General features: G+C 46.9%; 1 protein-coding gene across 3 annotated transcripts in view; it reads right to left on the reverse strand.

Annotated features, from left to right (window-relative positions):
• Nucleotides 1-13,114, reverse strand: part of LOC118944009 (programmed cell death protein 10-like) — a 34,516-nt gene that overhangs the window by 14,109 nt on the left and 7,293 nt on the right. For 2 of the 3 annotated variants that reach the window (XM_036961132.1, XM_036961131.1), the window contains 2 exons: nucleotides 8,909-9,199; nucleotides 7,447-8,402 (listed from right to left, as the gene is read on the reverse strand). In XM_036961132.1, coding sequence (XP_036817027.1) covers nucleotides 7,554-8,402; nucleotides 8,909-8,998 — 939 coding nt within the window. In that variant the 5' untranslated portion in view covers nucleotides 8,999-9,199 and the 3' untranslated portion in view covers nucleotides 7,447-7,553. Of the gene's footprint in view, nucleotides 1-7,446; nucleotides 8,403-8,908; nucleotides 9,200-13,114 lie in introns of those variants that run through there. The other variant, XM_036961134.1, reaches the window with a different exon arrangement.

Below are 13,114 nucleotides of genomic sequence, written 5' to 3' on the forward strand. Positions count from 1 at the left end.
GCTCTGCTAATCAACCACAGAGACACATCACCAGGCTCTGCTAATCAACCGCAGAACACACAGCATCAGGCTCTGCTAATCAACCACAGAGTACACAGCATCAGGCTCTGCTAATCAACCACAGAGACACATCATCAGGCTCTGCTAATCAACCACAGAACACACAGCATCAGGCTCTGCTAATCAACCACAAAACACACAGCATCAGGCTCTGCTAATCAACCGCAGAGTACACAGCATCAGGCTCTGCTAATCAACCACAGAGACACATCATCAGGCTCTGCTAATCAACCACAGAGACACATCATCAGGCTCTGCTAATCAACCACAGAGACACATCACCAGGCTCTGCTAATCAACCACAAAACACACAGCATCAGGCTCTGCTAATCAACCGCAGAGTACACAGCATCAGGCTCTGCTAATCAACCACAGAGACACATCATCAGGCTCTGCTAATCAACCACAGAGACACATCATCAGGCTCTGCTAATCAACCACAGAGACACATCATCAGGCTCTGCTAATCAACCACAGAGACACAGCATCAGGCTCTGCTAATCAACCAGAGTACACAGCATCAGGCTCTGCTAATCAACCACAGAGTACACATCACCAGGCTCTGCTAATCAACCACAGAGTACACAGCATCAGGCTCTGCTAATCAACCGCAGAGTACACAGCATCAGGCTCTGCTAATCAACCACAGAGTACACATCACCAGGCTCTGCTAATCAACCACAGAGTACACAGCATCAGGCTCTGCTAATCAACCACAGAGTACACAGCATCAGGCTCTGCTAATCAACCACAGAGTACACATCACCAGGCTCTGCTAATCAACCACAGAGACACATCATCAGGCTCTGCTAATCAACCACAGAGTACACAGCATCAGGCTCTGCTAATCAACCACAGAGTACACAGCATCAGGCTCTGCTAATCAACCACAGAGTACACATCACCAGGCTCTGCTAATCAACCACAGAGACACAGCATCAGGCTCTGCTAATCAACCACAAAACACACATCACCAGGCTCTGCTAATCAACCACAGAGTACACATCATCAGGCTCTGCTAATCAACCACAGAGTACACAGCATCAGGCTCTGCTAATCAACCACAGAGACACATCATCAGGCTCTGCTAATCAACCACAGAACACACAGCATCAGGCTCTGCTAATCAACCACAGAGTACACAGCATCAGGCTCTGCTAATCAACCGCAGAACACACAGCATCAGGCTCTGCTAATCAACCACAAAACACACAGCATCAGGCTCTGCTAATCAACCACAGAGTACACAGCATCAGGCTCTGCTAATCAACCACAGAGACACATCATCAGGCTCTGCTAATCAACCACAGAGACACATCATCAGGCTCTGCTAATCAACCACAGAGACACATCACCAGGCTCTGCTAATCAACCACAGAGACACATCATCAGGCTCTGCTAATCAACCACAGAACACACATCACCAGGCTCTGCTAATCAACCACAGAGACACAGCATCAGGCTCTGCTAATCAACCACAGAACACACATCACCAGGCTCTGCTAATCAACCGCAGAGACACAGCATCAGGCTCTGCTAATCAACCACAGAACACACATCATCAGGCTCTGCTAATCAACCACAGAGACACAGCATCAGGCTCTGCTAATCAACCACAAAACACACATCACCAGGCTCTGCTAATCAACCACAGAGACACATCACCAGGCTCTGCTAATCAACCACAGAGTACACAGCATCAGGCTCTGCTAATCAACCACAGAGTACACATCACCAGGCTCTGCTAATCAACCACAGAGACACATCACCAGGCTCTGCTAATCAACCACAGAGACACATCATCAGGCTCTGCTAATCAACCACAGAGTACACATCAGTCTATGACAGGGATCGTCAGCTGGTGGCCTGCAGACCAATTATTATTAATAATAATTTAATATCAATTTACTTTTGAGAGTTGGACTAACAGAAAATCACAAGGTGCATTTTCAACATTTGGTTGTGCATCAGCAGACACTCAATTAGCCCATATCAGCCACATTGTTTTAGATGGGTAATTTAGTCTAGCGGCCAGCTATCTAAATTTGTAGTAAGCAATGTCCAATTACCAACCAGGGTGGGGCCCAATGATCATCAGTTACCATGTTAAAAACTGCAAACATTTGCCTCCACCTTGTGGTAAAGTGTAGATTTGCAGGAGATGTGCTGTAAAATTGCTGTTTCTTTCCGCCCCATGGCAAAATGTATAGAATTGCAGGAGATGTGCTGTAAAATTGCTGTTTCTTTCCGCCCCATGGCAAAATGTATAGAATTGCAGGAGATGTGCTGTAAAATTGCTGTTTCTTTCCGCCCCATGGCAAAATGTATAGAATTGCAGGAGATGTGCTGTAAAATTGCTGTTTCTTTCCGCCCCATGGCAAAATGTATAGAATTGCAGGAGATGTGCTGTAAAATTGCTGTTTCTTTCCGCCCCATGGCAAAATGTATAGAATTGCAGCGATCTTAGTTTAAAAACGAACATTTTCTCTACACCCCATGGCAAAATGGATGTGGCTATGCAGACCCACGAGCCACTGCGACCCCCCCCCCCCCCCCCCGTGATAAGGTCAGTTTTTTTTTGTGTGTGTGACCCCCATCAAAGTAACCCATCACTGCTCTATGACAATGCATTGTCACGGGGGGAGCTCCTTTCCTGCAATTATACACATTTTGCAAATGGGGCTGAGTGAATGAAAAACAAACAAAAGGTAATGGAGGCCATGACATTCTGGGGGTTTTAGATTCATCTCGTCTAGTTATTTTGGCGATAGTAAATTATTATAATCAATTCATAATAATAAATACATGATCGCTCCCATTATCTTTTCTACATACTTTATGTCTGGTTTCAGTCGTTTAAACTTTAGTTGTTTAAGTTTACACTGAAAACGTTTACCATCCCCCCCCAAAAAGTATATTTACAGTACCAGTCAAACGTTTGGACACACCTACTCATTCAGTTTCTCTTTGTTTTTACATTGTAGAATAGTAGTGAAGACATCAAAACTATCTAATAACACATAGGGAATCATGTAGTAACCCCCCCCAAAAAAGTGTTATATTTGAGATTCTTCAATGTAGCCACCCTTTGCCTTGACAGCATTGCACACTCTTGGCATTCTCTCAACCAGCTTCATGAGGGAGTCACCTGAAATTAATTTCAATTAGCAGGTGTACCTTGTTAAAAAGTTCATTTGTGGAATTTCTTTCCTTCTTAATGCGTTTGAGCCAATCAGTTGTGTTGTGACAAGCTAGGAAGGATATACAGAAGACAGGCCTATTTGGTAAAAGACCAAGTCCATATTATGGCAAGAACAGCCCAATCTGCAAAGCGAAATGACAGTCCATCATTGCTTAGGTCAGTCAATATGGAAAATTCTTTCCTTCTTAATGCGTTTGAGCCAATCAGTTGTGTTGTGACAAGGTAGGGGTGGTATACAGAAGATGGTCTTTTACCAAATAGGGCTAAGTCCATAATATGTCAAAAACAGCTCAAATAAGCAAAGAGAAATGACAGTCCATCATTACTTTAAGACATGAAGATCAGTCATTACGGAAAATTTCAAGGACTTTGAAAGTTTCTTCAAATGCAGTCGCAAAAACCATCAAGCACTACGATGAAACTGAGGACCGCCACAGGACAGGAAGACCCAGAGTTACCTCTGCTGCAGAGGATACGTTCATTAGAGTTACCTGTCTCTCATGAGGACCGCCACAGGAAAGGAAGACCCAGAGTTACCTCTGCTGTGATGAAACTGTCTCTCATGAGGACCGCTACAGGACAGGAAGACCCAGAGTTACCTCTGCTGCAGAGGATAAGTTCATTAGAGTTACCTGTCTCTCATGAGGACCGCCACAGGACAGGAAGACCCAGAGTTACCTCTGCTGCAGAGGATAAGTTCATTAGAGTTACCTGTCTCTCATGAGGACCGCCACAGGACAGGAAGACCCAGAGTTACCTCTGCTTTTAGAGGATAAGTTCATTAGAGTTAACTGTCTCTCATGAGGACCGCCACAGGACAGGAAGACCCAGAGTTACCTCTGCTGTGATGAAACTGGCTCTCATGAGGACCGCCTCTGGAAAGGAAGACCCAGAGTTACCTCTGCTGCAGAGGAGAAGTTCATTAGAGTTAACTGTCTCTCATGAGGACCGTCACAGGAAAGGAAGACCCAGAGTTACCTCTGCTTTTAGAGGATACATTCATTAGAGTTACCTGTCTCTCATGAGGACCGCTACAGGACAGGAAGACCCAGAGTTACCTCTGCTTTTAGAAGATACATTCATTAGAGTTAACTGGCTCTCATGAGGACCGCCACAGGACAGGAAGACCCAGAGTTACCTCTGCTGCAGAGGATAAGTTCATTAGAGTTAACTGTCTCTCATGAGGACCGCCACAGGAATGGAAGACCCAGAGTTACCTCTGCTTTTAGAGGATAAGGTCATTAGAGTTAACTGGCTCTCATGAGGACCGCCTCTGGAAAGGAAGACCCAGAGTTACCTCTGCTGCAGAGGAGAAGTTCATTAGAGTTACCTGTCTCTCATGAGGACCGCCACAGGACAGGAAGATCCAGAGTTACCTCTGCTTTTAGAGGATACATTCATTAGAGTTACCTGTCTCTCATGAGGACCGCTACAGGACAGGAAGACCCAGAGTTACCTCTGCTTTTAGAGGATACATTCATTAGAGTTACCTGTCTCTCATGAGGACCGCCACAGGACAGGAAGACCCAGAGTTACCTCTGCTGCAGAGGATAAGTTCATTAGAGTTAACTGTCTCTCATGAGGACCGCCACAGGAATGGAAGACCCAGAGTTACCTCTGCTTTTAGAGGATACATTCATTAGAGTTACCTGTCTCTCATGAGGACCGCTACAGGACAGGAAGACCCAGAGTTACCTCTGCTGCAGAGGAGAAGTTCATTAGAGTTAACTGTCTCTCATGAGGACCGCCACAGGACAGGAAGACCCAGACTTACCTCTGCTGCAGAGGATACGTTCATTAGAGTTAACTGTCTCTCATGAGGACCGCCACAGGAAAGGAAGACCCAGAGTTACCTCTGCTGCAGAGGAGAAGTTCATTAGAGTTAACTGGCTCTCATGAGGACCGCCACAGGACAGGAAGACCCAGAGTTACCTCTGCTGCAGAGGAGAAGTTCATTAGAGTTACCTGTCTCTCATGAGGACCGCCACAGGAAAGGAAGACCCAGAGTTACCTCTGCTGCAGAGGATAAGTTCATTAGAGTTAACTGTCTCGCATGAGGACCGCCACAGGAAAGGAAGACCCAGAGTTACCTCTGCTGCAGAGGATAAGTTCATTAGAGTTACCAGCCTCAGAAACCAACAATTAACTGCACCTCAGAAATTGCAGCCCAAATAAATGCTTCACCAAGTTCAAGTAACAGACACATCTCAACATCAACTGTTCAGAGGAGACTGTGTGAATCAGGCCTTCATGGTGGAATTTCTGCAAAGAAACCACTACTAAAGGACACCCATAAGAAAGAGACTTGCTTGGGCCAAGAAACACGAGAAATGGACATTAGACCGGTGGAAATCTGTCATTTGGTCTGATGAGTCCAAATGTGAGATTTTTGGTTCCAACCGCCGTGTCTCTGTGAGCCGCAGAGTAGGTGAACGGATGATCTCTGGATGTGTGGTTCACACCGTGAAGCATGGAGGAGGAGGTGTGATGGTGTGTGGTTCCCAATGTGAAGCATGGAGGAGGAGGTGTGATGGTGCTTTGCTGGTGACACTGTCAGCGATTTACTTAGAACACAAGGCACACTTAACCAGCATGGCTACCACAGCATTCTGCAGCGATACACCATCCCATCTGGTTTGCACTTAGTGGGACATCATTTGTTTTTCAACAGGACAATGACCCAAAACACACCTCCAGGCTGTTTTAAGGGCTATTTGACCAAGAAGGAGAGTGATGGAGTGCTGCATCAGATGACCTGGCCTCCACAATCACCCAACCTCAACCCAATTGAGATGGTTTGAGATGAGTTGGACCGCAGAGTGAAGGATAAGCAGCCAACAAGTGCTCAGCATGTGTGTGAACTCCTTCAAGACTGTTGGAAAAGCATTCCAGGTGAAGCTGGTTGAGAGAATGCCAAGAGTGTGCAAAGCTGTCATCAAGACAAAGGATGGCTATTTGAAGAATCTCTAATATATGTTGATTTGTTTTTACACTTTTTTTGGTTATTACATGATTCCATATTTCATAGTTTTGATGTCTTCACTATTATTCTACAAAGAAGAAAATAGTAAAACTAAGTAAAAACCCTTCAATAAGTAGCTGGTACTGTTTACAGTGCCTTCGGAAAGTATTCAGACCCCTTAACCTTTTCCACATTTTGGTAGGTTACAGCCTTTACTCAGTACTTTGTTGAAGCACATTTGGCAGCGATTACAGCCTTGACTATTCTAGCTTGGCACACCTTTATTTGGGGAGTTTCTCCAATTCTACTCAAGCTCTGTCAGGTTGGATTGGGAGCGTTGCTGCACAGCTATTTTCAGGTCTCTCCAGAGATGTTCGATCGGGTTCAAGTCCGGGCTCTGGCTGGGACACTCAAGGAGCGACTCCTGCGTTGTCTTGGCTGTGTGCTTAGGGTCATTGTCCTGTTGGAAGGTGAACCTTCGCCCCAATCTGAGGTCCTGAGCGCTCTGGAGCAGGTTTTCATTAAGGATCTCTCTGTACTTTACTCTGTTAATCTTTCCCTTGATCCTGACTAGTCTCCCAGTAACTGCTGCTGAAAAACATACTCATAGCATGATGCTGCCACCACCATGCTTCATTCTAGGGATGGTGCCAGGTTTCCTCCAGACGTGACACTTGGCATTCAGGCCAAAGAGTAAAATCTTGGTTTCATCAGACCAGAGAATCTTGTTTCTCATGGTCTGAGAGTCTATAGGTGCATTTTGGCAAACTCCAAGCGGGCTGTCACGTGCCTTTTACTGAGTAGTGGCTTCCGTCTGTGAACTCAACCATAAAGGCCTGATTGGTTGAGTGCTACAGAGCTGGTTGTCCTTCTGGAAGGTTCTCCAATCTCCACAGAGGAACTCTAGAGCTCTGTCAGAGTGACCATCGGGTTCTTGGTCACTTCCCTGACCACGGCCCTTCTCCCCCAATTGCTCAGTTTGGCTGGGCAGCCAGCTATAGGAAGAGTCTTGGTGTTTCCAAACTTCGTCCATTTAAGAATGATGGAGGCCACTGTCTTCTTGGGGACCTTCAATGCTGCAGAAATTGTTGGGTACCCTTCCCCAGATCTGTGCCTCGACGCAATCCTGTCTCTACGGACAATTCCTTCGACCTCATGGCTTGGTTTTTGCTCTGACATGCACTGTCAACTGTGGGACCTTATATAAGACGGGTGTGTGCCTTTCCAAATCATGTCTAATCAATTGAATGTACCACAGGTGGACTCCAATCAAGTTGTAGAAACATCTCATCCTGCTTCCTAAAATACCCCTCAGGACTATTCTGTTTCTCATAAACTCCTGTCCTTTCCCATGAAGAGTGATTTGGTGTATGAGTCCTTACCTTTATAAATGCTGTCCTGTCCCTGTATCTCTTTACCTTTATAAATGCTGTCCTGTCCCTGTTCCTCCACCTCCCTACCTTTATAAATGCTGTCCTGTCCCTCCATCTCCTTACCTATATAAATGCTGTCCTGTCCCTGACCCTCCACCTCCTTACCTTTATAAATGCTGTCCTGTCCCTGTTCCTCCACCTCCCTACCTTTATAAATGCTGTCCTGTCCCTGACCCTCCACCTCCTTACCTTTATAAATGCTGTCCTGTCCCTGACCCTCCACCTCCTTACCTTTATAAATGCTGTCCTGTCCCTCCACCTCCCTACCTTTATAAATGCTGTCCTGTCCCTCCACCTCCCTACCTTTAAATGCTGTCCTGTCCCTCCACCTCCTTACCTTTATAAACGCTGTCCTGTCCCTGACCCTCCACCTCCCTACCTTTATAAATGCTGTCCTGTCCCTCCACCTCCTTACCTTTATAAACGCTGTCCTGTCCCTCCACCTCCCTACCTTTATAAATGCTGTCCTGTCCCTGTCCCTCCACCTCCCTACCTTTATAAACGCTGTCCTGTCCCTCCACCTCCCTACCTTTATAAATGCTGTCCTGTCCCTCCACCTCCCTACCTTTATAAACGCTGTCCTGTCCCTCCACCTCCCTACCTTTATAAATGCTGTCCTGTCCCTCCACCTCCCTACCTTTATAAACGCTGTCCTGTCCCATGAAGAGTGATTTGGTGTATGGGTCCTTACCTTTATAAACGCTGCCCTCAGGGTCTGTGCGGCCGACAGGTTCACTCTCTCCAACTGTAAACACATTATCGATGCATCAAAACCCTTCTAACATATATCTTCTCATTAACATAGCATATACACACACATCTCACAAACAAGGAAACACAGAGCTATACTAATCAGCACAACATGAAAACACTTCAAACTGCATAGCTAGTATCTACATACATGGAAGTTCATCTCATTAGCGAACACAGCGGAAACCCCCTACAGTACACTGGTACACACAAACACCATTGAAGAAGAGTGTGTGTGTGGTTTGGTTTTTACTGTCCTTGTGGGTACCAGAAGTCCTCACAGTGATAGTACAACAAGGAACTTGTATCTGGGTATAACCTTACAGAGAACAGAGACACACACAGACACAGACACAGACACAGACACACACACACACACAGACACACACACACACAGACACACACACACACACACACACAGACACACACACAGACACACACACACACACACACACACACAGACACACACAGAGTCCCATTGAAGAAACACTGCATCGTTACCTCGTGGAAGACGGGGTACATCACAGTGTAGAGTGTCATGGAAACCATCGAGGTCATCTCCGCTTCATTCTTCATCTCTTCCATTGTCATCCTCGTCCAGAGGCCCACGTGTGTGTACGTGTGTGTACGTGTGTGTACGTGTGTGTACGTGTGTGTACGTGTGTGTACGTGTGTGTACGTGTGTGTACCTGTGTGTACGTGTGTGTACGTGTGTGTACGTGTGTTTCTGTGTGTGGTGTGAAGGCTGCTACAGGGGCAGAGATCGCTTCAGAGAAGGCTGGGGGGCAGGACCTGAGGAGCGAAGGGTCCACGGGAGAGCATGGGAGGAGGAGGAGGAAGAGGACAGAGAACACAATCCAATGTTACATAACCTACTTTATGAGGAGAGGAGGGGAGAACATGGGAGGAGGTAAATGACAGAGAACACAATCTAATGTTACATAACCTACGTTATGAGGAGGAGGGGAGAGCATGGGAGGAGGAAGAGGACAGAGAACGCAATCCAATGTTACATAACCTACGTTATGAGGAGGAGGGGAGAGCATGGGAGGAGGAAGAGGACAGAGAACACAATCCAATGTTACATAACCTACGTTATGAGGAGAGGAGGGGAGAGCATGGGAGGAGGAAGAGGAAGAGGACAGAGAACACAATCCAATGTTACATAACCTACTTTATGAGGAGAGGAGGGGAGAGCATGGGAGGAGGAAGAGGACAGAGAACACAATCCAATATTACATAACCTACGTTATGAGGAGGGGATAGCATGGGAGGAGGTAAATGACAGAGAACACAATCCAATGTTACATAACCTACGTTATGAGGAGGGGAGAGCATGGGAGGAGGAAGAGGACAGAGAACACAATCCAATGTTACATACCCTACTTTTTGACTATAATACCGCATTTAGGCTACTTTACTGCTTCTGGTTGAGGTCTTATTTTTTTCTGTGCTAGTAATGTCTACGTCAACAAACAACATCTAGCCTTGGAGGGCGATGACATTGTATAACCAGGTAAACATTCCATCTGCGCCTCCCGAGTGGCAGTGCTAGAGGCGTCACTGCAGAGTCAGGTTCGAGCCCGAGAGTGGCAGTGCTAGAGGCGTCACTGCAGAGTCAGGTTAGAGCCCGAGAGTGGCAGTGCTAGAGGCGTCACTGCAGAGTCAGGTTCGAGCCCGAGAGTGGCAGTGCTAGAGGCGTCACTGCAGATTCAGGTTCGAGCCCGAGAGTGGCAGTGCTAGAGGCGTCACTGCAGATTCAGGTTCGAGCCCGAGAGTGGCAGTGCTAGAGGCGTCACTGCAGATTCAGGTTTGAGCCCGAGAGTGGCAGTGCTAGAGGCGTCACTGCAGATTCAGGTTCGAGCCCGAGAGTGGCAGTGCTAGAGGCGTCACTGCAGAGTCAGGTTCGAGTCCGAGCTGTGTCGCAGCCGACCACGACTGGATGTTGTTATGTCCCTTTCCTGAGCACGTCAACCAGGAGAAATAAATCCATAGTGCCTTCGCCTGGTAGGCTAGGGCACGTATCATCAGGTCTAGCTTGACCGATACCCAGCCTAATGTCTGAAATATGCCTCAAACTCATCACACTTAGATGTGGAGGAAAGTTCACATAGGTTTGCAGTGGTAGGATTTATCAGGCCATCAATGGTGGAGAACAGCACTCTGTAATTATTCAGAGTATTAGTGATCAAGTTAGAGAAATGAGCCTGTCTGGCGTTTCTAATTGCCTTGTTAGATATGCCAAGTTGCTCTCTCAGAATATCATAATGGACCCGCAACAGAATTTCTACACTTCCACCTTGCCTTTCTGCAATTTCTCTTTCATTGTATTAGTTTCCTCACTCATCCAAGGGCCTCTCGGTTTGGTTGTGGCCTTTTCATCTTCACTGCAGCTGTGGTATCAATAACTTAACTTGCTATTAAAAGTTATGAACTAAATCATCACAAGAGGAAGGCAGAGTAGGTGGATATATACACTTAATAAAATCCTGTAGCAACTTCAGAGGTCAGATAGTGTTTCTTCTTAATAATGTGTTCAGTATTACCCTGTTGCTACGGGCTACAAGGTAGGAAAACACACAATGGTGATCAGATAAAGCAAAGTCAACAATAGAAGATATGTCAATAGAAAGCCCCTTGGTAATAACCAGGTCCAGTAGAAAGCCCCTTGGTAATAACCAGGTCTGGTAGAAAGCCCCTTGGTAATAACAAGGTCTGGTAGAAAGCCCCTTGGTAATAACAAGGTCCAGTAGAAAGCCCCTTGGTAATAACCAGGTCCGGTAGAAAGCCCCTTGGTAATAACCAGGTCCGGTAGAAAGCCCCTTGGTAATAACCAGGTCCGGTAGAAAGCCCCTTGGTAATAACCAGGTCCGGTAGAAAGCCCCTTGGTAATAACCAGGTCCAGTAGAAAAAGCCCCTTGGTAATAACCAGGTCCAGTAGAAAGCCCCTTGGTAATAACCAGGTCCAGTAGAAAAAGCCCCTTGGTAATAACCAGGTCTGGTAGAAAGCCCCTTGGCAATAACCAGGTCCAGTAGAAAGCCCCTTGGCAATAACCAGGCCCACTAGAAAGCCCCTTGGCAATAACCAGGTCCAGGAGAAAGCCCCTTGGTAATAACCAGGTCTGGTAGAAAGCCCCTTGGTAATAACCAGGTCCAGGGTACCGTGGTCATGTGTGGGCCCAGTAGAAAGCCCCTTGGCAATAACCAGGCCCACTAGAAAGCCCCTTGGTAATAACCAGGTCCAGGAGAAAGCCCTTTGGTAATAACCAGGTCCGGTAGAAAGCCCCTTGGTAATAACCAGGTCCGGTAGAAAGCCCCTTGGTAATAACCAGGTCTGGTAGAAAGCCCCTTGGCAATAACCAGGTCCGGTAGAAAGCCCCTTGGTAATAACCAGGTCTGGTAGAAAGCCCCTTGGTAATAACAAGGTCTGGTAGAAAGCCCCTTGGTAATAACCAGGTCCAGTAGAAAGCCCCTTGGTAATAACCAGGTCCAGCAGAAAGCCCCTTGGTAATAACCAGGTCTGGTAGAAAGCCCCTTGGTAATAACAAGGTCCGGTAGAAAGCCCCTTGGTAATAACAAGGTCCAGTAGAAAGCCCCTTGGTAATAACCAGGTCCAGTAGAAAGCCCCTTGGTAATAACCAGGTCTGGTAGAAAGCCCCTTGGTAATAACCAGGTCTGGTAGAAAGCCCCTTGGTAATAACCAGGTCCAGTAGAAAGCCCCTTGGTAATAACCAGGTCCAGTAGAAAGCCCCTTGGTAATAACCAGGTCCAGTAGAAAGCCCCTTGGTAATAACCAGGTCCGGTAGAAAGCCCCTTGGTAATAACCAGGTCCAGTAGAAAAAGCCCCTTGGTAATAACCAGGTCCAGTAGAAAGCCCCTTGGTAATAACCAGGTCCAGTAGAAAAAGCCCCTTGGTAATAACCAGGTCCGGTAGAAAGCCCCTTGGCAATAACCAGGTCCAGTAGAAAGCCCCTTGGCAATAACCAGGCCCACTAGAAAGCCCCTTGGTAATAACCAGGTCCAGTAGAAAGCCCCCTGGTAATAACCAGGTCCAGTAGAAAAAGCCCCTTGGTAATAACCAGGTCCGGTAGAAAGCCCCTTGGCAATAACCAGGTCCAGTAGAAAGCCCCTTGGCAATAACCAGGCCCACTAGAAAGCCCCTTGGTAATAACCAGGTCCAGCAGAAAGCCCCTTGGTAATAACCAGGTCTGGTAGAAAGCCCCTTGGTAATAACAAGGTCCAGTAGAAAGCCCCTTGGTAATAACCAGGTCCAGTAGAAAGCCCCTTGGTAATAACCAGGTCTGGTAGAAAGCCCCTTGGTAATAACCAGGTCCAGTAGAAAGCCCCTTGGTAATAACCAGGTCCAGTAGAAAGCCCCTTGGTAATAACCAGGTCCAGGAGAAAGCCCTTTGGTAATAACCAGGTCCGGTAGAAAGCCCCTTGGTAATAACCAGGTCCGGTAGAAAGCCCCTTGGTAATAACCAGGTCTGGTAGAAAGCCCCTTGGCAATAACCAGGTCCGGTAGAAAGCCCCTTGGTAATAACCAGGTCTGGTAGAAAGCCCCTTGGTAATAACAAGGTCTGGTAGAAAGCCCCTTGGTAATAACCAGGTCCAGTAGAAAGCCCCTTGGTAATAACCAGGTCCAGCAGAAAGCCCCTTGGTAATAACCAGGTCTGGTAGAAAGCCCCTTGGTAATAACAAGGTCCA

Source organism: Oncorhynchus mykiss, chromosome 24, assembly GCF_013265735.2.
Source record: "Oncorhynchus mykiss isolate Arlee chromosome 24, USDA_OmykA_1.1, whole genome shotgun sequence".
Lineage (NCBI taxonomy): Eukaryota > Metazoa > Chordata > Actinopteri > Salmoniformes > Salmonidae > Oncorhynchus > Oncorhynchus mykiss.